The sequence below is a fragment of the Montipora foliosa genome, chromosome 7 (genome assembly GCF_036669935.1).
Source record: "Montipora foliosa isolate CH-2021 chromosome 7, ASM3666993v2, whole genome shotgun sequence".
Classification (NCBI taxonomy): Eukaryota; Metazoa; Cnidaria; class Anthozoa; order Scleractinia; family Acroporidae; genus Montipora; species Montipora foliosa.
This window is the reverse complement of record NC_090875.1, coordinates 21953946-21978945: the sequence shown is the minus strand read 5'-3', so window position 1 is coordinate 21978945 and position 25000 is coordinate 21953946. Positions and strand designations below refer to the sequence as shown.

The window sequence follows — 25000 nt, the reverse complement described above, 5'->3', positions numbered from 1 at the left end:
TGCTTAGACTTACAAGCAAAATTTGCTTGGCTTGCATGACTTGCAGATTGTCCAGCTCCATTTGCCCCTTGCGTGTCAGGCACAAATCTGTCGCACGTTCTTGGTTGTTTACATCCACTTACTAAAGATTTAGTGTGAAATAGTCGGATAATACGTAGCGTCTTACAAGTAGATGTTTTGGGGTGTAGTATTGTGGAGCTCCTCAAAATACAGCACAACTCGTAAACATACTCAGGTATGCTATGCACCAAAACATCTAATTAGATATATTCGGTATTTGTACTAACTGATTTAACTTGAAAATTAATCAAGCCAGCACCTTTAAGTTTGAACCCTTCTCTGTCTTAGTCATCAGCTGTTGGTTTTAAATTTAGTTTTAATTTTGTCTGATAAATCATACCTTTAATCAAACACCCAAGGAGTGTATATTATGATGTATGAACCTGCTAAATAGCTTAGAGTATGCAAGCCTTTAAAAACTGGATATTTATGATAGAACTGTTGCCAAGTATCAAATGCAGCTTTACTTGATATGTTGATTCTCCAGTTTTTGAATTTTTAATAAACACTGAAATTTGCTAATGGTTTAGTCTTGTTTTATTCAATATGAACTTTGTTTGTCATGCAAATCATAAATCGAAAGGTCTCCTTTTTTGGGAAAATCAATCCAAAAACCGCACTGAAAATATGCCATTCCGCAAATACAATGAAGTTTGACGCTCCTAGTCATGGGTTCCTGATAAAAATCTCGCAGACAATAGCCCACTTTGGAAAATACCATAATACTCTTTGTTTGTCCGCCCAAATTTTTAAAAAGCATGGTTTTTGTTTTCTCTTGGGACCACTGTAAGTCCCAAAAGAAACTGGAAACAATGCTCATGCAAAATTTGGGGGGACAATTGCCAAGAAAGAGTATTGTGGTATTTTCCAACGTGGCCTATTTCAGCATCTCTTAGCTATTTTTAGCCTCATTCCACACTTGACACCCATCCCTGTTATTTCCGGTCGCATGTCATAGCCAGCTGTCCAGCTGTCCATAAAGCAGTAACTCTCAACTTCCTTTCGAGATGAGGCATGAGAAGTCTGAGTCATGACTTCCGGTAAGCCTGCCGCATTGTGGGTAATCTACAACCGAAAGGAAGGAGGGTTTCTTCGTGAAAACAAGCATAACATGTATCTTGTTAGTGTGGTAGACGGTATTTCTGCCGGTAGCCTACGGACTATGAGGATTTAGGATGCAGATTTTCGAGAAACCATTCCTGAAGTGACATCAAGTATGGATTCTCTGCGGATCCCCGCAGGTTTGGAGAAGTTTCTAGCTCACGCCGAAAGCCTTCATCCTTCGAACAACGCTAAAGGAGAAAACGGCTTCGCTAAAGAATTTATGGTATGTCACTAAAAGAAATGCCCGCTATAGATTACCTTAAAATGATAAGAAATTTCGTTTACTCAAAGATTACCCTAATTGGTGTCTGAAATTAAGTGTACTGTTTATACGTAAACACAGGTTGATCGATAAACTTCACTTTTTTATGAATTCTTTAATTTATTCGAACTTGTTGTTCCTGTATGCTATGGTCTGTACCAAAGCAATGAACTTCAGCTTCCATGATGAAGCTTGAGAAATTGTGGTTTCAGTTTCGCATTGTGATTATAGAATATGGCTGCATCGTCAATGTCCTTGGTGCTTTGTGTATCCGGGTTGATATTTGATACTTCGTTTGATAGTTCGAAAATCTACATGTACAACAAACATTCAACTTAGTTGAATTGATTATCCAGAGAAAATTGAGATTACTTACTTTTACAGTATGAATTTTTTAAAAATTATAACATTTAAAGAAAATATAATAAATCAATAATCCTGTTTGACGATAGTGGATGCTGTGGTTATATTTTATAAGCTTATATATTGGACGACATGAGCGATAATATCAAAACTTTGATAAAAGACGTGATACGTCTCATGAAACTTATTTTTTTATTATGTATACCATAGATTACAATACGTTTCTATTTTTGAAACAAAAATTGGTCTGTTAAACTCTGTGCCTTAAACAAACTTTGCACTAAATTATTCTGTTGCTAATTAACATGACTTTTGTTTCGAGGTCAGCGAAGGAAGAAGTAAAACAGGATGCATGGAATGCATCTGGAAATCATAATTCGCCATCATTGTAGTCACAAAGAATAATTCCACTAATGCACAAACTGCAGCGAGGCTATAATTCCAGTGCTTTGGGGATGTTCATTTAGGATCAAATTATTCAGAACTGGAAAATTTTGCGATTCTTGATTTCATATTTCTCAATTTGTTGATGCAGGGAGCAGAATATAAGCTGGAATAGAATATTCTACATGGTGGTCGATATTTACTGAGCCTCGAATATTGAATTGCTTAACACATAATGCACTGTATAATTAGGACATTTGGGTGACCAAAAATATCCATGCAAATATATTTATATGTCAAACCATTCAATAGGCCATTTTCAAAATATCAAATATCTAGCTAGATAGTGAGGCTGTGAGGACAAAAACAATAGAAACATATTGGAATCAGAAATTTTATGTGAAAAATATTTGCATATCATCCAATGATTCCCTTGTCTTTGTTCTATACTCTCTTTCAAGCTGAATTTTAATATATCAAAAAAGCCTGTTTAAGGTGTATACATTTTGGAATGTACCCAGTGATCCATCTACAAATTTAGATGAGTGAGTCCCTGGGTCTCACCAATCCATCAACAGGTGAGTCCCAAACCCATTCAATGAGTCCCATATTGAAGTTAGAGTCCAGTGTGCAGATATTAAATTAAGAGGCGCAAGCCATTTGGTGCTTTTTTAGTGCAGCATGCCTCTTTGGTCATGCCATTATTCTTTTTGTGCTTTGTGCCTACTTTGCAGTATATATAGTTTTCCTTTTAATCATACACCAGCCATGAAAAGACTTGAAGCCATAGATTGAAACATTTTCTTGGCTTTGTATGGCTTGATGACTTGGAAGCACTTTCATTTTCAGTGGGCTTATCTGTACTGTACTGTACTCATCGCTTTTGATGAATCGTGTACAACTTTGGCGTTTGGTGAATCTTGGGTGCCATGTTATGCATGCATGTTACAGTAGTTCGGCTGATCTCCTGTATCGCCTCTGGCTTCGGCAGTTAGTAAACAACTTAAGCTTTTGTTGTCCCTCAAGGAATTTCATTTTCTTTTTCGGGGGCATCTTGCACTTATTCTTTTTAAAAGCGAATGATCCAGGACCATGTGCTACATGTACATTTATGAACATAAAAACAAGTCGCAGATGTCTTGTTTTTTGAAGGTAACCGCTGTTCAATTTAGTGTGACATGTCCTGAAGGCATTCCACGCTTTTCCACCTGTGGTAATTGAAGAGTGTCAATCTTTTTTGTTGAATTGTGGTAAAAAGTAGGTAACAAACATGATAGCCCTGGGAGTGAAATACATGTTTGCATCCAGATGGATGCACAAGGAAGTCATGTATGTGTTTTTTTTATGCATCAGAGACGTGAGACACGCAGGTAGATGGATCATTGATACCAAGCAAATGCTTTCAACAGTGATAATCAGTGATTTTTATCCTAATTTGGGTGCAAAAATAAGTGCTGAATTAGTGATCTTGCAAATCATTGCCAAAATGTCTAGTGCTCACCAATCAGGCTTATTGTTTTTATTTTGTAGCAATTAAAGGCTTTGTCTTCTCAACTCAGGAAGGAACCAGGATACAGTTGTCATCATGGCGAATTGGAGTGCAACAGGCCGAAAAACCGTTATAAAGATATTCTGCCATGTAAGATGTTTGCCTAAATTGCCACGATCTTGAGGCATGCACTCAAATCTCTCAGCGTCAAATACAGTCTTCAAAAACTGATCAACAACAGCCTGATTAGAGAAACACTTGATTAAACAATGGTTCTCTAATGATGAGTAGCACAATCATGATGTACATTTGTGTAACTTAGTGAATTTTTACAAAATTTTTCATGCTGCCATAAAATTGGATGAAAAGGAGCCTGACAAAATCAAATAGCCTCTTAAGCTGATATCTTAATGTAAAATGAAATTTTTTGTACTGATGGATCAAAAATAAGCAATTTTAAATTTACCCATGACCCCTTGCAGGCATGGTAATTTCCTCATTTTGCCTAGGTTACCCTAAAAAATTTTGTTAAATAACCCGAAATATTCTCATTTTTAACTTTGACATTACAGAAATGTTAATTTCAGAGTTGATTATATGCTTCGCTTGATTCGCAATTGAGAAATTCGGCGAAATGTTCCACATGGATTGCAAAAAACAGGGCAAAATGGGCTGAAGTCCAGAAAAACTGGTTTAACTGGATAAAAACAAGTCAAGGCCTGGTAGCAAAGCTTGCTCTGAGGGAACGTTTCGAAACATAATGGCGGATCTGCAAGGGGAAACTTTTGGTTCTTTCACGCTCTAAATTCGCTTTGTCAACCTCTGAACGTCAAGAAGTGTTTCAGACTCACAAAGAGGTCTCGTTCTTTCACAATTTGAATTGTTTCTTTCTGAGCTTTGGCATGTAATTTGTACATGAGATGAGCATTCAGTTTTTCTTTGGGTTTTGTAATGTGAGCTCGGACAAGCAAGATACAGAGGACATTTTGCGAAGCTGTGCTTTGGCTCTAAGGCAAATTGTAATGGCGGACAAAGTGTTTCAGACTGATTAAAAATGCTCTGGCTTCTCGTGTGCTGAGAAATTTTCGGTAAAACTTTCTCCAAAGCAACTACCACAAATGAGCATTCTTGAACCATATTTTATTCTGCCTAACCACAAAACATCCGTGGGTTACAGACGCAAATTGCAAAACAGCACTGAAGATTTTAGGAGCATGACGCTCAAGACTGTTGTGCTTTTCGGCCTCTTTTCTCCGTCATTGGTGAGAAATTAACCACAGTTTTTTTATTTACTGGTTGCAACATTGTTTATGTGAAATATGTTGTCGATTTCGTTGTGAGGAATAAAGTACAAGCCGTCTGAAGAACCAAGGTTGTGTTTGTCTTACTAGTTTGCGTGTTACGCGTGACACGCCATTTTTTGTCCCTAAAGTGGACAACCGAATCCGTTTATTCTAAACTTAAGCGACCGATTTCGCTAATCTACACAATAAATGTTACTTAATATGTAAGAAGCATATCTGTGAAATGTGAGTGGCTAGCACTTTTTACCAGCGGAGATATGGCCTGAAGTGTTCGTTCAAGATACTGGTTTCCCAAATGTACATCATGATTGTGCAACTCATCAATAAGGCTAGGAACAATGAAAGTTGCGCCTTCTTTAAAGAAAAGGACACTAATAACTACTTAATAACTGAGTCTTGCCGTATTGACCGAGCGATAGCCAGGTCAATACAGCTATGCCGAGGTTTGAAATTTTGCTGTAACGACCGAATGGTCAAGGTTATTAAGTTGTTTATTACATGTATATGGCTAAAAGAACAGTTCTAAAGAAGAAAAACCTAATTTGCATAATCCATAATCAGCCCGTGGGCATTACGGGAGAATAATTAATGCCCGAGCTCTTAGCCGATCACAGCGCACGTTATATAGGCCAGAAACACTAGCCATACATGTATAATACTTGTAATTACAGTTAATAAGTGCATCATTTCCTTTTTTACACTTGTAGCAAATTGGTGGTGCATAAAAGGAATTTTATTTTAGAACATTATTGACACTTAGGGCCTGATTACATGGTGAGTTTCAGCCCAGGCTGAAATTTTGCTCCGCCCGCTGGGCTGAAGTTTTGTTGCGATTACATGATGAACTTCAGCCTGGACACCAAGCGCAAATTTCCATGAAAAAATTTACTGAGATGCGAAAACACAATCAATGCACATTTTCACATTCCTTTTTCAGCCCGGGCTGAAAATTTGATAGCGGTTACATGGATTTTCAGAAAAATTTTCTGAAAATCCTAGCCGACTGATAACACTTAAATAATACAGTCAACTCTTCACTAACAGACACTCTCTTATTAAAACGGACAGCTCTACTTACAGACACTTTTGTCAGTTCCCCATTTTACCTTTCAGTCAAACTCTGTCTTCACACATTCCCGTAAGTGGACACTCTCATAAACAGATTTTTCTTTTGTTTACACTCTCTCTTAAGCGGATACCCCAAGCATAATAATTGACTCTTGGCAATGAAATTTGTCTTTCAATTTGCAATTCAAACAAAACTATGACCTTTGACTGGGTAACAGAACAGTGGGGTCAGTTTTGTCAAATAGCCACTTGTCCTAGGGAAAGCAAACTGTCCGTTCGTTTGACATGAACAAGAGTGCAACATGTATTTGTAGTGTCACGTGATGGGAATAATTCTCGTAAGCGGTCAGCTCTACTAATGGACGCTTTTTCCATTTTCCCTATGGTGTCCGCTTTGATAACATTATTTTTGTCAACCGTGATGAAGACACTATACGGGAGTGTCAAAACGTTAGGTCTTTGAATTGTAACTTTCTTTAAGCTACATTCAAATTTCTTCAAATCAGACTAGTAGCATCAGAAGGCTACCCATTGTAACATGGACAGTCATATCATTTAATCATTAGTTTTTTACTCTTTGTATTACATTTGTTTATATCTGTTTTGAACGTAAAGGCAAATGAGAAAAAACAATAATGTTTTTTAAATTATTGGTAACGTCACCTTCTCAAAAAGACTAATACAGTTATTACATTATTTGTTAGTTGACTACAATCGGATCACTTTGCCAAGAATACCAGGTGTAGTAGGGTCAGATTACATCAATGGAAATTATGTGAAGGTATGAAGAAACCTGACTGGAATCATGCAGTTCTTTATGTGCACTTTGTCCTTGTTGTTTACGAAGCTCATTATCTGATCTTAGATATTTAAAGATCTGTTTACACTGCTCATCTGTAGAACTTTTGTAATAAAAAAAAAAACAAAACAGGGCAACAAAGATGGTGGCATGCACCAAGAAAAATTGAACACCTCAGCAAGAAAACTTAATCAGTTAGAATGTTCGACCATACAGCATGAATTATCGTGAATTATTACACATAACACGAGAATTTCATTCCATAAAGCTCATTTGTACAAATCTATACGCTTTATTTTCACATGTGAAAAAAGCCTATACAGCCAATCAGAATTGCGTACAGCTATTTCACATGTGAAAGTATAACCAATCAACGATAGCGTAAAGGCGTTTCCATGCCAATCACTCGTGCATCTCGTGCAAATCGTGCAAATCGTACTTTGTTATTGAATTAAATTAAATTTGCATTTGGTTCTATTGTTAGTGAGTTTTTGTTTATAATTCGCGTTCAGAAAACTATTTTAATGAAAATTCTCATGTTATGTGTAATAAACAGTTTACGACATAGAAAGTGCTTTGTACGGGGTTTATTCACTCGTTGTTTGTGTCAAAAACCCTCACTCGCTCGTTCCTCGCTCGTTCGGGTTTTTGACACAAACAACTCGTGCATAAAACCCCGTACGGCGCACTTTCTATGAAGTAATCTATTTTTATGTTATTGTAACATCACAGCAGTCATCAGCATCATCATCATCATAATTTGCCTCATCGTCATCATCATTAACAGCTTTATTAGCATTATCGGAATTAATTTCTTTTATCATTGTTTAGGGACCAGATGGGAGTATATCATACCTTGCCTTACAAGGTCCTTTACCACGAACAATAGATGACTTTTGGAGATTGATAGCTTCCCACAGATGTCAGGTGGACACAACTAAGTTTTAGTGCATGTCTTAGATACATTCTTGCACTGTCATTGGCCAAATAAGTGATACATCATAGTAATAACTATTAACTAGTAATAATAATGTTAATAATCATGAAAAATAATTATTAATTAATGTTTATATTTAATAATAATGGCATAAATAATAGTAATAATAATAATAATAATAATAATAATAATAACAATAATAAAAAAATATTATAATATTTGACGTTACTCACATTTTGACTCTGTTCTGTGCTTTTGGATTTTAACATTTAAAGATGTCTCTAGTAAATAATCGTACTTTGCCATTCTTAGCTTTAATATCTGAAGCGTTCTCTGGACATGTCTTACTAACCGAGTGTGAGGTCCGTATCATAAGTTACGGATCAAGTTTTTTTCCGTTGATTTATGGCCCATTAGCGCGAAGCATGTTGTCCAATGATGAGTCAACAGAAAAAAAAAGCGAGGACCTGTAACTTACATTGTACCGTATGGACCGAGAAATTGACTCAGGTTTAATACAAGGCTGCTGCGCCTGGGGCGCCTTTCTTGCGAGCACACGCGACCAAATTTCTGAACGAGTAGCGCAAACAGGCACCTTCCTTATCACAAGGTGATTCATCCTCACTTTTAATTAATTAATTCTGGGCTCTTGAAAAAGTGACTCAAGCTACTAACTTTTAATGTTGGAAGGCCGAAAGGGCTCCGGAAAATTTTTCTTAGGCAGCAGCCTTGGGTTAGTAAGGTATTTATTATATCTCCATGGTAATAAGGTGCACAGAAAAGGAACTAGTTGAAGTCAAGTGGAACATTCAACTGCCACAAATCATTGGTGTGTGTAAAAATCAGAAAGACAAATACATGTAAATCTTATTTGGCTTCTTTGAAATACTGTAGTTGCTCCCAAGATTCACAAAGTTTCATACATGCCAGTTTGTTTCAAATAACATTAAAAAACTTGCTAGAAAATGTTGAATCAAAAATTTATTTCAAATTTAGCGGGCCATACTGTAGAATACAGCCCACTAGATAAGACTGAGAGATATATGATAAAGAGTAGTTATTGTTCCCATGGATAAGTCTGAGAGATATATGATAAGAATAGTTATTGTTCCCATGGATTGTTACTATGGATTTCTTTTCAATAAATATTATTACAATAATTCGACTATTGCCCACAAGTTAGACAACATTAACCACTCTTTCTATAACTGAGTCTTTCATCTGTTCTTTCTTTAAAATTATTTCTAGGTTGTGATTATGGTGTGTAAGGAAGTTGAAATGGGAAAGCTCAAATGCAAAAGATATTGGCCAGAGAGCCAGGATGAAAAGCTCAAATTTGCTGGAATGGATATATCACTGGTAATGATAAAATCTGTTATTAATTTAAGTCATGGTTGAGTGGCTGTTACATAGTTACATAAATACATACATCCACTTTATTTCTGAATCAGCACAGTAATGGTTAAAGCTAATGCTTATGGGGTTGTGCACTGTACAGTTACACATAATAAAGTAATAGGTTTACAATAATTTACAGTTGTTAAAAATACCCTTAAAACTAAGTGCTAAATCCTAAAAATACATGTATATAAAATCGTCATTACTGAAATTACCGTATTAATTTTGTTCCCAAGAAAGGACTCTGAAATGGGAATGAAAGAAATTGACCTGCTCCCAACCTTGTGGCTTCATACAAAATGTAGCTCAGTTGGTAGTCAAGAGCATTATCGCAGCATCACAGAGATCATGTGTTTGAATTCCATTGAAGCTGCATGAATTTTTCAGGTGTCTGTAAGAGACAACTGCTTCAATTGTCCTGATAAGTTCCAGGATCCCTTCCAAATTTTGTCTATAACTTGCACGTCAAATAAATTATGTACATGTACAATTTCTTTCATTCACTACAATGTACATTGTTCCAGGGTTTGTTTCTTTGCACCATCTTAGATCTGTCTTGCATTAAAAACAATAATTTTGTAACTTTGCAGAGATGTTTACAAAAAAAGGTTATGTACTTGTACTCTTTGGTAAGAGAGTTGGCAGTACTTTGTTTAGTCAGAGCAGTTGGTGAGAGCCCTATGGGTATTCTGATGCGCAATTTGCCACTCCACAGATGTGTAAGATCCACATTCTTTAATGATAGAGTCAGCAATTAGGTTAGTCGGAAGATTTGACCAGTGCCATCCTCATAGGGTCTTCAACTGGGCACTTGTCTACCTTTACAGAAATGTCTACACTCTCTCTTGGAAACACCCACTCTTGGCTTTTTTCATGCAGCAATTCGAGACAGAAGTATGTTAAAATTACATGCCTGTATTTGAGTGAGTGTAATTTGATAAGCAGGCAGCTGTTTGGGTTGACCCTGAGTGGCCCTTGATGACACCCCTGTTTTAATGTGAATTGTTTTACTTCAATTGCACTTTTCTTTAGTTGTCAGAAGAAGACTTGGATGAAGGCTTTGTGATGAGAAGAATGAAGGTGAAATCTCCCCAAGTAAGAAAAATAGGCACGCAATGCGCTTGTGTGGTTGTGCAGTAACACAGTGCTGTATCGTGTCAACTGAGCTGTGTTGTGTCTTCCAGGAGATTCAAGTTACATTGTACCTTTGCGTAATATGTAACTCTAATAGTACATGTTGTTATATAGCATGATAATGTTTTGGTATCGTATATCATTATAGTGCCATGGTAGATCTATGTCTTAGGTAAATAGCCCCTTGAGAAGGCGTGGTTACTAGTAAAATACTAAATCCCAAAAAGATTGTAGAAAATAAAAGAGAATGGAGAAACATAGGCCTCGAGGCTGATATGTTGATCATTTTCAAGTTCCTTAAGAGAAACCCTGTCGGGGGGAGTTAGTATTTGGACGGATGACCCCAAAATATAGGACTCGCCATCAGAAACAAGGGACCGAAAAATTCTATTTTAAAGCTCAAAAATGCGAACTAAGCAAGGTACAGATTTTGTTAGCCTGCTTTATGCAAAAGAAATACGTGTATTGATGCAAAAGTAAATAAATGTTGATACACGGTTTTTAGGAAGATATGAAGAAGTTTTCAGGAAGTGGCTATCGAGAATAAAATATTTTGCCATTATAAAGCAAGAAAATTTGCAGCATGAAAACAACTTAAATTTTGAACCAAGAATATAAAAAGTTACCATCAGCGAAAAACATTTTTGGGAGATTTTTGCTATGTTCAAATTTTTCTATAATAATATTATTGTACTTTTGGTTGCACAAGTAAATCTCAAAATTGAAAGTGACATCGAATTCAACAGAGTTCAAGTAACCTGACATGTTTACTTGCGAAACAAAGGATACATCTGTGTCAAAATGATGGCAAGACACTGGGTTTTCTTTCAAGTGTTTTAAAGATTGACAAGAAATGTGCGAATTCAACACAAAGATCACAATAACCCAACTCTCGAGGTTGTTGACCATTGTTTCTGCAAGTTCAAAAATTCACCTCCTAGACAAGGTTATTTATCACCAGCAGCTGCTAAATTATAATTTATCAGCGTCACAAATTCATGGCGATTTTGGAGCTCATTTTGTTGGAACTCCAGCTCACTTCCAGCTGACCTGTAAATATGTTCGTGAGTTATGCACACGCTACGGTTCTATTTGCCACCACGGTCTTACAATCACTCACTCTTTCAATCACTCACTCTTACAAACCCGGTGACATAGTATATAAGTGCACTACAATGTAGGTACCACAAAAACTGTATTGTACATACATTGTTGTAAACATTTATATATTTATTAAGTATTATGAAATGTAAGGTTGCCTCAGAAAAAAATGGAGAGAAACATGAGGGACTTTGGGAACAGGCAACGCTATATCTGTATTCATCGTCATTGCTCAACTACTTTGTTTCACAAAGTTAAAAAAAGGTTGTAAATCATTGATCAAAAAACAACGTTTGGTTCTTTCTGAAAGGCCATGTTTCTACTCGTCAAGGCTGGTTACACCTGAATCTCAAGTCCCCTCATGGATTTCATTTGTATCAGTGTTTTTTTTCGGTTATGCAACACTTACAGACAGGCTTCCTATTTCAGGATGAAATGCTGGTAACACAGTTGCAGTACACTGCATGGCCTGATCACGATGTTCCAAAATCTGCAGCACCTCTCTTAGAAATGAACAAGACTCTTTCTAGTTTGCAAGGCAACAAAAAACAACCAATTTTAATCCACTGCAGGTTAGTGCATTGTATTTTTAAATGGTCAGAAAGCTAATAATCATTTTCACAGGTCGTTGTTATGTCACTGACATTCCAAAGGTAACCTTAAATCTTTAACAGTTTTACCTACATTGTATGGCTACAGTTTATTATCGCTCTAATTCCACTCTCATTTTCAGAGACACTATTCGTTAAGTTGCGGTACTGATAATAACCTCTGGCGTGTTGCAGAATTCACTCAAACGCAATGAAGGCTCATCTATACAACTGCCTGCAAGCACATCACACCCTAAACTTTAGTGCTAACAGTAAACTGGAAAGGATTACTGCCTCAGTGGATGAGAAAAAGTAGAGTTCATTTTCTATTCACTCATTTTCTCTTGCAGCGCTGGTTGTGGTAGAACAGGAACAATTTGTGCGGTGGATTATGCCTGGTCTCTTCTTAAGATGCAAGTGAGTTGACAAATAAATATTACTAACCGTATTATTTTACCAGAATCTTTTACACATACACATGGACACTCAATTACTCAAACCTCACGCTAACTCAAACTAAACTCAGCTTCCCCTGGATTTCCGTCGTACATAAATTACCACAATTTTGCCTTTGGTAACTTGAATCCTCGATAAGTCGAACCTCCCACTAACCTCAGGTCATTTTTGCCCTTGATAACTCGAACCATGTCTATAAGTATGTGACAAACCAAACCAAACAGTGTACTGTAGTCCAAAACATTTAATTTAATTGAAGGGGCGCTGTAATCTTTGTCCTTTTTTGCATTACACAAAACGTGTCAGTCCAGTTCAGGTTTTGTTGGTTTAGGGTTCATTAAATGTTAACTTCAGTGCCTGTATCTTCATAAAGGGTTGCTGCTAATACATTGTAACTCCTTACTCCTGAAAGCTTGAACCTTTTAAATTTTCCTTGAAGGTTCATGTTATCAGGAGTCAATTGTAGTCTCCCATCATTGTGGTTCTATTAACCTCTACTAACTTTATAATCATGGACTCAATAATTTTATTATACTTTTCAGAAAACAGACAATTTCAGTGTGTTTGATGTTGTATCAAACCTTCGAAGGCAAAGAATGGCAATGGTTCAGACAAAGGTAACCCCTGTCTTTTTCAGTTTCAATGCCACTTTCCATCAGGAGGCTGCATGGTCGACTTGTTTGTGCACCTGACTTTAAATGCGGAGTTTCTGAGTTTAAGTCCCTCTCTTACTACTTGCTGAAGTTGTTCTGAATACAACTAAAGCAAGCAAGCGCTTTCAGATGAAATGGCATGCGGCCGAAATATAGGGGCTTGGTTTCTAGTCTTCCTCTTGAGACTAGTACGCAAACCCCCATATATTGACCGCACGCCATTTCATTGGAAGAGCCTGCTTTTGCAGGCTATAAACATCTTGGCTATACTCATAAATGGCTGACTGTTTCTGCTGGAACTTATTTTTGCAGATTAAGAACCATCCGCAAAATCTGCAAAAATTAAACCCCGCAAAATAAAAGTGCTACACGGTATATTATTGTGATTGTTAAAGATTTAGTGTATGTTGAGTTTATTTTTAATTAATAATATTGTGCCACGACCCCTTACGCAAATGCTCAATGTGCTGTGTTCCTCGCATTTCTAAGCACCCATTTCAAATAGCGCTGAAAAACAGTATTTAAGTCTAAGCACCTATTTTAAAGGGAAGGTTCGATGGCCTCGCGGTTAGTGTGCTCAACTCTGGAGCAAGTGGTCTGGGTTCAGGCCCTGGCCGGGGATATTGTGTCGTGTTCTTGGGCAAGACACTTTACTCTCCTGGTGCCTCTCTCCTCCGAGGTGTATAAATGTGTACCAGCAAATCTAACGCTGGGGGTATCCCTGCGATGGACTAGCGTCCCATCCAGTGGCGAGTAGAAGTACTCCTAGTCGCTTCATGTTACAGAAACCGGGATAAGCTCCAGCCTAATGGGCCACTTGGCTCGTAAGCAGACTTTACTTACCCATTTTAAAACGTTTGAGGTTAGGGTTAGAACATGTAATAATCATTTAAAGTACAGGTCGGTGTACGGGTCCTGTACGAATAGCCACTGCATCTATTTTAATCTTCTTCCAACCCAGGTACTCGCTATCTCTCCTCTATTAACCTTTTTCCGTTCTAATCTAACAGGAACAATATGCCTTAGTTTACAAGGCTGTGGTTCATCTTGTGGAGGAGGAGTTAAACAAGGACGAGATAAAATCCCATACTTACGTGAATGTTCCTGTCTCAACGCCTCTAAGATCTCCTCAGGGAAACTCAAGTTATGAGAATCCTGAGTTTTTCAAGGGTGTGGTTCGGTGGAAGGAGAGTGATAAACAAAATGGATCAGTTCCAAAGGCACCAGCAACAGCAACAGAATCAAAGACAGATAAAAGCGAATCTAAACAACGAACGACAAATAAAGGGAGTGGAGACAACAATTCAGGTGTTGAAAGAACAAACGATATAAATGATTATGTAAATCTTCAATTTCCAAGCAGAACTGGAGCAAATAATAAATTTGCAACTGTTGGGCAAGGAACAAAACCCACGGTATCAGCAAAACCGTCGTTTAAGAAAGGAGATTTAGATAAAAGAGTTTTAAGTGCTAATGCAACGAAAGGCGGAGTCAGAAATGAGCCGAACTCTCCCACCGTTTCTGACTATGAGATACTTGCGGTTCCAGCGAGGCGAAAGTCAGGGAGTGACACAGCTATACAAAGGAAAAAAGATTCAGTAGGAGACTATGAAGTTCCACCACTGTCTGGTTCGAGTGTTAAAAAGGAGGACGCCAGACATGTGGCTGAAGGTAGGTGAAGGGTACTTCATGTAAGCTAACTTTATGCTCAACTCATGCGCTTAGAATTTGTAAACTTTGTAAAATTTAAACTTGCTTTGTTTTGAAACGGGTTAAAAGGAAAGGAAAGGAACTTTATTTCAGTGTCTAGTCGTTCTAGCGCTGGAGCACTAATTGGGGACACTGTAAACTTGAATTAACGATGAGAGCAAATCAAGTCAAATGTTGGTTTTTGAGGAGAGGGGAAACCGGAGTACCCGAAGAAAACCTCTCGGTGCAGAGTAGAGAACCAACAAACTCAACCCACATATGACGCCGAGTCCGGGAATCGAACCCGGGCCACATTGGTGGGAGGCGAGTGCTCTCACCACGCCCTGATATTTGAGCCATAAAGTAGTTATCACTTGGGATGCTTTTTATTCCGGGCTTTATTTGGCTTTATTTATTGTAGAGTTTTGGGTATCATTTACTGAACATACATTTTGTATGATAAGTTGCTTGAAGTTCAAGTTTAGTTCGCTTCATTCAGTTAATTACTTCAATCAGTCGACGCTAAAGCCAGTTCGAATTCAATAGACATCGTGTGAACAAAGTTTTGGTTGGCCGATCATTTTTCAGGGGTTCTATTAGAAGCGGGGACCCCGGTATATGCACCCGTCTACGCTGAGTACAGTACCAGTCTTTGCTCAAAGGAGGTCTCAAGATCCAAAGCCCGACCATATAAATTATAGAGGTGCCCGCTTACTCTAGAGAAAAACTATTAACAGTATTTTGATGCCAATGTTTACATTTAACGGTCCGCCATTATTATGTAGGTGTGGTTCTGACAGATGAGCTCTCAGAGAGCTTGACCAAGGAAAAAGTGACGTCATTTACTCACTAGCTTATAAATACACCGTGTGAATGCGGCTTATTTAGTATGCAGAACATGAATTTAACAATCTGAAAGCCAAAAACTCTCGTTCTGCATACTAATTAAAGCGCATTCACACACTGCATTTTTTAGCTAGTGAGTAAATGACGTCACTCTGTTTTCGATCCAGATCGCTGAAAGCTTATTGGTCGGGAACGCACCAAATAATTATGGACCGTTAACTGCAAAAAGTAGAGTGAAAATAAAGTCTTCCTCTTGAAATTACTGAAGAAAATTTCCTCTGTTGAACATTCAACGCAAGTTCTTTCGAAATGTGAAAAAAAACAACTGGTTTTTTTTTCATCGTAGTTACACTTTATTAGATCACGTCTCATAATTATTTAATTGCTTTTCGGGGCTAAATTCGCCACGTCACCTCTATTAATTGATGACTTCTTACCAGGTCTGCTAATTGATCTCGGAGATGGATCTCCTTCCTTACCGGACAAAAGGCACTCGGTTGGGTCCAGTGGATATGTAAATGTTTCAGGTAATGATCACGTTAAAATTATTTCACTGGTTCTTTTCTCTACATGACCATAGTAATTGAAAGTCAAATCGGTCCCAAGCATTAAGTCACATAAGTAAAAATTCCTAGTGCGCTCTTCAAAGGCCTAAGCCTAAAAAAATAAACATTTTCTGTAATTTTCCATTAAGCTTATTGTCTGTAGTTCACCTTTCTCTGGCCTTTAATCTTTATATTGAGACAACCCTTCATTCTCCAATAATAAAATGCATAGTGTCCTTTAAAGTTAAGGTTGACTGGGGGTGTAGCAGGGTGGGCGCATTCTGAATTGGTAATTCGCTTAAATCCAGTACGTAAAAGTGTTTCCATGAACAAAGGAGACTAATGTTATTTCGCGCGCGCGCGTATGAAAAAACCTGGGTACAAGCAAAACCATCAACCAATTAGACAAAACTCTCCTTTGTTGTTTCCAAGAACTTTGGAATATTCATTGTTTTTGCATGACCTGCGCTTTGTGATTGGACGAAAAATCTCATGCCTCATTCTCATGCAGCCAATCAAAAGATAAACTGAATCCACTTGCCAGTTACTTTTTTCGCGCGCTTTGCACATATTATATTCGATTTCCCATTGGTCCATTTGATTTTTGTTTCAGTTGTGATTGGCTAAAGTAGTTTATTTATTTCTAGTTATGCAAAAACCTCTCTTGTTCCTCTTAGTTATAGCCAACGCTACCAATTCACCTGGGAGTAGCTCCAACAGGGCAGCAAGTGTTCCAAATGTCCTCGATGGTACGTTCCTATCGAAAAACATTAGTTCGCAACCTCAAAATGCGAACAGTGTAGTGAATGACAGCAAAGCTTTTCGCACGGTCCCCACCAGAGTAAAGTCATCATCTGGGCCTAAGCGCTTTCCTTTGACTGCAGGCTCGTTTGAAGATCCTCGCGAGAGTGGCGAGAATGGCTTTAAGGTTGTTCAGTCGCCGACTAAAGACACCGGAGATTATAGCCTTGTTGGAGCCACCAGCCCCACATTTCCGAATGAAGTGGAAAATCCTGCGTTTTTCGCACAGTGGAATCAAAACTTAGGATCACAGAAAACGAATCCATTGGGGAAAAGCCCCCCCAAAAAAGTCGAGAAAAGCAGAGCATGTTCTCCAGTTGGAGAATACTATTTATTGGGGATTCCCGGAGACGAAAACCAAATGCCGGTGTTAGCGGAATCGACGCCTAACATTGATCTTTGCAAGCAAAATGTGAGTGGTGTGTCAAAAGACACCAAACAAAGATCTGAGGTGGAATCTTCGTATGCAGTAGTTGGACAACCCCAGCAACAGCCACGGAAGATGTCACCTACACACGTAATGGCAGGAAGTGCTCAGAACAGTAGCGTTTCAACTGGTTCTCCTGGTCACCCTATAGCGGCCAACAGGAACCCCACTATAGACACCTCATACGAAGTTATTGGACAGAAGTTGCAGCAGCCTGGAAAGAAGTCACCGGTGTCGTCACGTGCACATGCGGGTGGAAGTTGTCAAGACAGCTTAAACGACTTCTCCTATGCTGAAGTTAGCAAGCCTACCATATGCCCACCAAACTCTGACAAAGATAAGCCCTTGCGGGATAAAAGAGAGAGCGTTCCAGAGTCTCGCGGAAGTCAGACTGAAGGAAAAGAATTGCATGTTGGCAAAGGTATTAGTTTCAGTTAGGAGTTAAGAGTAACGTCGACGAAAACGCGTTATTAGAAATCCTACGGGTTAAACGTTACGATTTGAAGCCAGTCAATCACGCGCTTTGCAGGACGCACAGAAAGGAGGGCAAACTGGGCACGGAAAAACCTGGAGAGGGAGTCCGCATTCCTTCGTGGTCTTAAAAACCGTTTTCTTGTTTTTCCTGAAAAAAAAACAACCTGTTATTCTGTGGCAAATCAAGGTCCAGACGGTGTAAAAATGACACGATTTTTCGGCCCGACATTATAGAACGTTTCAGTTGTAACACCCGATTTTTGGCCTACTGGAGGTAAACGAATCGTTTGAACAAAATCGTCATTATATACTTGCCAACCTTTTCTACGTCAAATAGGTGAGAATTTCGTATCCATGCATTCTCGAATTTTAGGAAATTCCCGACGACTTTCTTAAATTGCCGAAGTTACCGAAAGATTGTCCAGTTCATCAAACTGAAACACGAAGTATAAGCTTTTGAGTTTGCGCTCAAACGAGACCTGATTCAGACTTCCAATTCATTCTTCCAGTTTGGATGGAAAATTGAACGAAATTTTTTCACGCGACGAAGTCGTCTGAAAATGTGAATCAGCCTTGAGAAACGATCATGATGAATGCGTGTGATTGGTGCTTTTAATCCGTTGGCATGAGACACGTTAAAATACGTCTGAGTATGCAGGTATATAAATATTAAGTTAACAAATCAACTAGTGAGTCTTCGAGCAAAATTACCCCAAGATTGGTCAGCCTGCGATCTGGAGATTTTTTGGACGAAAATAGGCCTTTTGCAGCTAGTGATCTCGTGGTACATACGGTATATACGGTATAGTTATCGGAAAGCGAAAAAGGATGCGTTTCAAGAAGGAATGAAATCCATTGTCATCGAAGCTCAATGGTCAGCTGAATAGGGCTTCGAAGCGGCAGGTACAAAACACAGGTCACAGGTCATTGTTTTACCAATACATAAAGTATCCTAAACATTCATAAAAGCTAACCTTAGGCCTAATTTTTTTTGTTTAGGCCTAATTAGGCCTTAAGTTAGCTTTTATGAATGTTTAGGATACGTTCTGTATTGGTAAAACAATGACCTGTGATCCATGACCTGTGTTTTGTACCTGCCGGCTATTTTACTGCAGACTTAGCGGTACTCGAGAAGTGCTCTTGATCTTTGTTTATTTGCCCTTGTTTTAGATGTTTATGCTGTTGTGGTGAAGCCTCCCAACAGTCCGAACATGCCAGCAAAATTTGTTGGCTCTGTTCCAAATCTAAGGAGTCAAACGTCGTCTAGCAGCCTGAAGGTCAGTCATTTTTGCTTATTGCTTAAATATATAACTTCGTAAAGTCAGACTGATGGAAACGAATTGCATGTTGTCACAGGTATTAGCTACAGTTAAGAGTTAAGATTAGGGAGTTTGAGCAAAGACGCCAACTACGGCAACGAAAACGTCATTCCAAAATATAACCTATTTCTATCGCAAGTATTTCGCGATTATTCCGTCTTGTTCACCTTGTACAATACGGGTAAACTATCCTGCAACTGGATGGGTACGAACGGTTTTAAAGTCAGAACAGAAAATGAATGGTTCATTGTTATATGCTCACGTTGTCGTGAAAACCTAAGATTTTGTGATTTCGCGTTGTTGTTTTGTGAGTACGAAGTGCGTGCTTCAGCACTTTGCTTGAACTCCCTGTTATCTGAATGGGTGATCGTCTGGGATTACCTCGTACTGTATCGAGTCAGGCTGGCGTAGAGGTCATTCTGCGCGTCTTCCACCTCTGCCATCGTAAGTGCTTCGTTTTAGTCGATCTCAACGCGACTCGAGGGTTTTCCTCCCTCGTCAAAATCGACTTCAGCTACTGTAGTTACATCTGCCTGTGGTTCTGTTCTCCTGGATCATACATGGAACGCATCACAGTGGCTCCCATTGTCGTCTTATACATTCTTTCGGCCCCATTTCGTCGAACTGCACCCTTCGTAGAGTAGCCATACTTTATATTTCATCTTCCTCTTCGGTTCGGATCATGCGTCCTCGGAGGAAATAAAAACTTAATGCGCATGCGTGGAACTAACATTCATCTGAAGTTTCTTATTCACGTCGAGTTTCAACTTAAACACCATCCCAATATGAGAACTTTGAATTCAAATTCTGCTTAAGCGTTGCTAAATACCTCCTCATCTCAACCCAGGCACAAGGCTGGTTATAGTTTCCAAAAGAACATTTGTGGCTCAACGTCGGTGGGAGAGTAAAACACATTTTTCAAGCGAGTTGATAAAGATCGAATTGCCACCGTGAAAAGATAAAATGGCTGAGCTTTCGTGCTAAGGGCTAGCGCTCAAAGCGTCAGCCATTTTCTTTTCAAGGTGGCAATTCGACCTCAGTATTGATGGTTTGCGTCTGACGTCATGGCAGCCATTGTTGGTGTACAGAACGATGCAGTAAAATTGTTTTGGGAAGCCGCCATGTTGGTTTTCAAATTGTCATGCAAATTAGCCATGTGTTATGCTGGGGGGCAAACATTGGAATAAAGGCAAATTGCGGAAACTCGGGACGTCGAAATATTGAATTAACATTGCCAAAAGTACATTTTAGAATTTAGAATTAAGTACCTTTTATAATAATTTTATATCTTTTGATTGCCTCCGACATTTTGACTTTCTACTTCGTTATCTGCTAATTTTTCAGTAAAAAAAATCGCAGTAACTTGTGCAAGCATTCTATTTTACTACTTAGGTAATAAACATTCAATGAACATGAAACAAATGATCTGTGTGGCCAAGATGTTCGTTATAACCCCTCGAACTTGTGTTGTTTGCCCCCTCAGAAGTGTGTAGCTAATTTGCATGATAATAGCAAATCCAACATGGCGGCTATCGTGAATAAGGTCTATTTGACTCTATTATTATGCAAAACTTGTTTGGTCATTTCCTATTGTTTTGTACTCCAACATGGCCGTCACATCACGTGGATGCAAACCAAGAATACCAACTCGTTTGATAAAGCCTAATTATGGTGGTGTAGGTTTGGTCTTCATTTCATCCCGGTTACAGAGATGAGTAAAAGACCGCTCGAATCATTTGTATTTTGAGAGATTCTTCCCCTATTTCAAAACGGTATCTCGGCATTCGGGCCTACCGACAAATGTTTTCTTTTTTCGGCCAAAATCTCTGAAACCAGACCAAGCTGTTGTGAATTTCCGCTTCGGGTTGACTTGAAACCTCATTCCTAGGCTCTCTTTTTGAGAGGACGGGAAAAAGGGAAGTCCTGGGAACTGGTTGGGCTTCCTAAACTGTTGAATTTACTTTGATTAACTTGTTTATGATATCGGAGTAAAGAAATGTTTGCAGTGTTTGTGCCTTTGTCAGTTCGTTCGTTTATTATTTAAGGGGAACCGATAATCGAATATTTGACTACGGGATGTGTTGTTTTGTTTTTTGTGTGGTGTTTTAACATGTGTTTTTGTTGTTGTTGTTGTTGTTTTTCTTTGCAGAGCCATACATCGACGTCAAGTGAGGACTCAGAAGATATCCCTCCGGTCCCTAAAAAGACAAACGATGCTTATCTTGCTCCAGGTAAGCCGCTGACCGTGTTAGTTTACTACTAGAACGCAACTCTTGTGAAGGGCGCTTTCCATTCGACGAAAAAAAAAAGGTTTTATATGATCATTTCATAAGGCGAAAGGATCAATATTTTCGGTTGGTCGCCTCAGGCCAATCATATAACGCCGGTCTTTTGGACTGAACAACAATTGAATTTTTTTCCGTTTGGTCACCTCAGGCCAATCACGTTTGCGACTTTTGTGCCAAAATACAAAAATCAAATGAAGCAGAAACTGAGTCTGAGTGGGTATGGATCAGTAGAAGGAAATTTTCCTGCTGTTCCAATAGTACGGAAGGTTATGTTAAAGGGAACGGCCACTCCAACGAAAACAACTAGAAATCACAGGAAATACCCTTTAAAGTCAATTTTCCTTATTATTTTTTTTCAAAGAAAGCGTTCGTATTGGAAATAAATGTATTTCAGGATCGCTTACTTTTGTTTTCAAATTTCGTAGGCGCCGCCATCTTGAATAATTGTGACGTGTTACGGTTGCCCTATTGTTATTGGACAAAAGCTCTTTGTGTCAGAACAATAGGGCAACCGTAAACACCTATTGTTATCTGAATTACTATTCAGATAATATTAGATCTGTACCCTTAATTTTGCCTTTAATCATCGTACATATTGTAAAAGTACAAGGAAGGGTTACGTCTTTGCAAACGTTGGTCGTGTAGCACTTATATTTCAAATAGAATTAATTATTTTGAGGGTAATGTGAAGTGCTTCATTCTACCCATGTAAACCATGTGAGCGTTAGCCCTAATTATGGAAATGGGCCCACACAAGGGCAGAGAAAAACTCTGACCAAGGTTTGGTTGAATTTGGGCGTTAGAAATGTAATTTTATTATATTTCTATTACTTTATTTACTTGACTTTCAGGCCAAGAGCACTACGAAAGCGTTGAACAGGCTACAAAGGGAACTTTGGGCCGCTTCAAGATGATGATGAAAAGCTCTCCAAAAGTAAGTCAGTGATTTCCTTGAACGTCAAGTTTTCTTCGGTAAGAGGGACTGATTAAAAGTATTTGCAACCGAGAATAGAAAGAGAGGCAGTGTGGCCCAGTGGTTAGGGCGCTTGCCTTGAGATCCGGAGGACCCGGGTTCAAGACCCGCTCTGACCACTCGCAGAATTAGTTCCTGGTAGTCCCTGGTTCAACTTCCAGCTGCACTTGTAAATAGCCAACTGGTTTGCCTCCAGCCAGTTGGGATTCTTAACAGTTGTCGTTGTTGTGTTTCATTGGCCCTGAAAAGCCCCTATGGGGAGCGGTCCATTAAGTATGTATTGTATTGTAAATAGCAGAAAGCTTAAGCGGCAACAGCAGCTTCGCCAGTGAAAATTCAATAAAAAGAAGTTTCGACACGCATGCGCATGCGCATGGGCATGGTCCGGATGACGTCATGAAATTACGTCGTCGTTTGCTCCCAAATGTAGTGGTTCGACAACGATGTTCGTCATCACAGTGGTCAAAATGTTGTGCGCCCAGTGAGTCCACAAAAAATTGTTTTTTATCACAATATTCAACGCCAAAGAAAGTGTTTATTTCAGAGCGTCACCATAAACATGACACAAAGAAAGAGCAAGCGTTGTCTATAACTTTCTCGCAATATGATTTATTTTCCAAAATGAGCGTTCCTGATTGGCTATTATATTTCGTGACAAATTGACCCCGAGCATGGGAGCAGCGTTGTCTAAACTCTAATTGACAACGGCAAATTAGCCAATCAGATCGCCAGATTACAAGTAATTGTTGTAGAAATCTACTTAGACAATTAGTTGCTTGCAACAGGCGAAGGGAAAACAGAAAAATTAGAGTCGTAGGCCGGACTCTTACAGCGCATGTAATTTTTAACTGTTAGTTGAGGTAATCACATGATTTTAAGTGCAATTTGGAATAAATAAGGCGAGTGAATTTTTTCAAAGACTCACAAAATTGGGCGAGTGCTTATTAATTTCAAATTGCACTCGAAATCATGTGATTACTTATTAATAACATACATGAAAAAATTCGAGATGGTTAAGCAGAAGCAGCGCACGCGTATAACGCAATCACTCAAACATTGCGCCATCCAGGGCTCGCATTTGATTGGCTATCTCTGACTTTGTTTGCGCATTCAGCAATGAGAATGCTTGGTTTAGTACTTCTTTTTGAATTGAATGACTTCCCTTCTGCATTGTGTTAACTGAAATCTGCATTTGAGGCTCATGACAAAGTAGACATAAACGACCTAGCTCTCCATAAATTCTAGTAGCTCAATGAGTTGAGCATCCGAGCGGTGTTACGGAGGTCGTATGTTTAATTCCTGCCCAGGCCTCTGGTTTGTCAGTTCCCCTTTTACCCGTTGCCAAGCAACTAGTTTGATTTTTAGTGGTGTACACAACTACGTTGTATCGGCTCTTGCTCAAAATATTTAGCTTCTCAACTTGTAATTACGCCGATCAGATCAAGCCACTGATCCAACGTACACCGACAGGAAGATTGTCCGCGGTTGCTTGCTTCAAGACTCTGGAACTAGGTTTATCCTTTTTGCGGGGGCATTACACTTTCAAATTTCCATAGTTGCATCCCATCTTTCTTTCACAGGTCTCTCTTCCAAAACTTCTTTCTAACAATTTACCAAGTAGCATTCCAAGAAGCAACAGCACCGGAAGCGGAAGTGGCGGTAAGACAATAGGATCGGTTTCCTTTTTTCAATAGGCCATTTCCGAGTTCATGTTCGCCTCTTCTTCAAAGCGAGTCTAATTGCGAAGTTTTTCTTAGGAAATTTAGTTTTCATTCATATGCAAAGTAGAACAAATTACCGTCACAAAAACTTCGCACTTAGACTCGCTTTGAAGAGGAGGAAGACATGAACTCGGAAATGGCCTATTACTTTTCAGTACAAATGAGCTGTGGATTGTAAGTGCTTTACTGAAACTTGGTGTTAATCGACTGTTGCATTCATTGAGCTATATTAGTTACTGTGAAATTCTCTGATAATTTGTCGGGCACCTACCCCTATCAATTCCAATACAGGTCAAATGTAATAAACGTGTTACTCACGAATGATGGATTTCTATTTTTAACCCTAAATCGTATTATTCTGTGTCCAAATTAACACTTCTAAATCCTGTTGTTTATCTTTACATGAGGAGAAGACGTTAACGGACACTTTGATACGTTAATTGTCTGTGTTGTAACAAACGAATCCTACTTTATCAGTCTGCGAATATTTTCTTCTGTTTCGGTGGAGATAGAGCTCCATGAGAGCTCTCGCCTCCCACCAATGTGGCCCGATTTCGATTCCCAGACTCGGCGTCTTATCGTGATGTCGAAAATATTTCCTCCAAACGTAAAGACCGCACAATTAAAACAAATTGATCCAATGGACCTCTTAAGCTTGTACGTTTTGTTTTCCCATTTCAGACCACGTGATGGTCCAAAGGGAATTTTCCTTTTGTTTTTTCATAAGTTATGCATATATTTGCACGTGCATAAGATGACATTTGAGTAACATCACGTGATCTGAAATGGGAAAACAAAATGTACAAGCTAAAGAG

General features: G+C 38.7%; 2 protein-coding genes across 2 annotated transcripts in view; both read left to right on the top strand.

Annotated features, from left to right (window-relative positions):
* The window catches only part of LOC138011343 (uncharacterized), a 9329-nt gene extending 8747 nt beyond the window's left edge, over nt 1–582 (top strand). Inside the window, exon 6 of the mRNA XM_068858310.1 lies at nt 1–582. This exon is cut by the window's left edge and continues 1034 nt beyond it. The gene's annotated coding sequence lies outside the window, so the exon portion shown is untranslated.
* A 554-nt stretch (nt 583–1136) lies between these two features.
* The window catches only part of LOC138011342 (uncharacterized), a 25344-nt gene continuing 1480 nt past the window's right edge, over nt 1137–25000 (top strand). Inside the window, exons 1-16 of the mRNA XM_068858309.1 lie at nt 1137–1387; nt 3704–3812; nt 6739–6815; nt 7665–7760; nt 9019–9129; nt 10201–10263; nt 11833–11975; nt 12344–12410; nt 12992–13066; nt 14113–14773; nt 16078–16164; nt 16860–17831; nt 19055–19161; nt 21353–21434; nt 22343–22425; nt 24045–24123. Of these exons, the coding sequence (XP_068714410.1) occupies nt 1277–1387; nt 3704–3812; nt 6739–6815; nt 7665–7760; nt 9019–9129; nt 10201–10263; nt 11833–11975; nt 12344–12410; nt 12992–13066; nt 14113–14773; nt 16078–16164; nt 16860–17831; nt 19055–19161; nt 21353–21434; nt 22343–22425; nt 24045–24123 (2923 nt within the window). The 5' untranslated portion in view covers nt 1137–1276. The remainder of the gene's footprint in view (nt 1388–3703; nt 3813–6738; nt 6816–7664; nt 7761–9018; nt 9130–10200; nt 10264–11832; nt 11976–12343; nt 12411–12991; nt 13067–14112; nt 14774–16077; nt 16165–16859; nt 17832–19054; nt 19162–21352; nt 21435–22342; nt 22426–24044; nt 24124–25000) is intronic.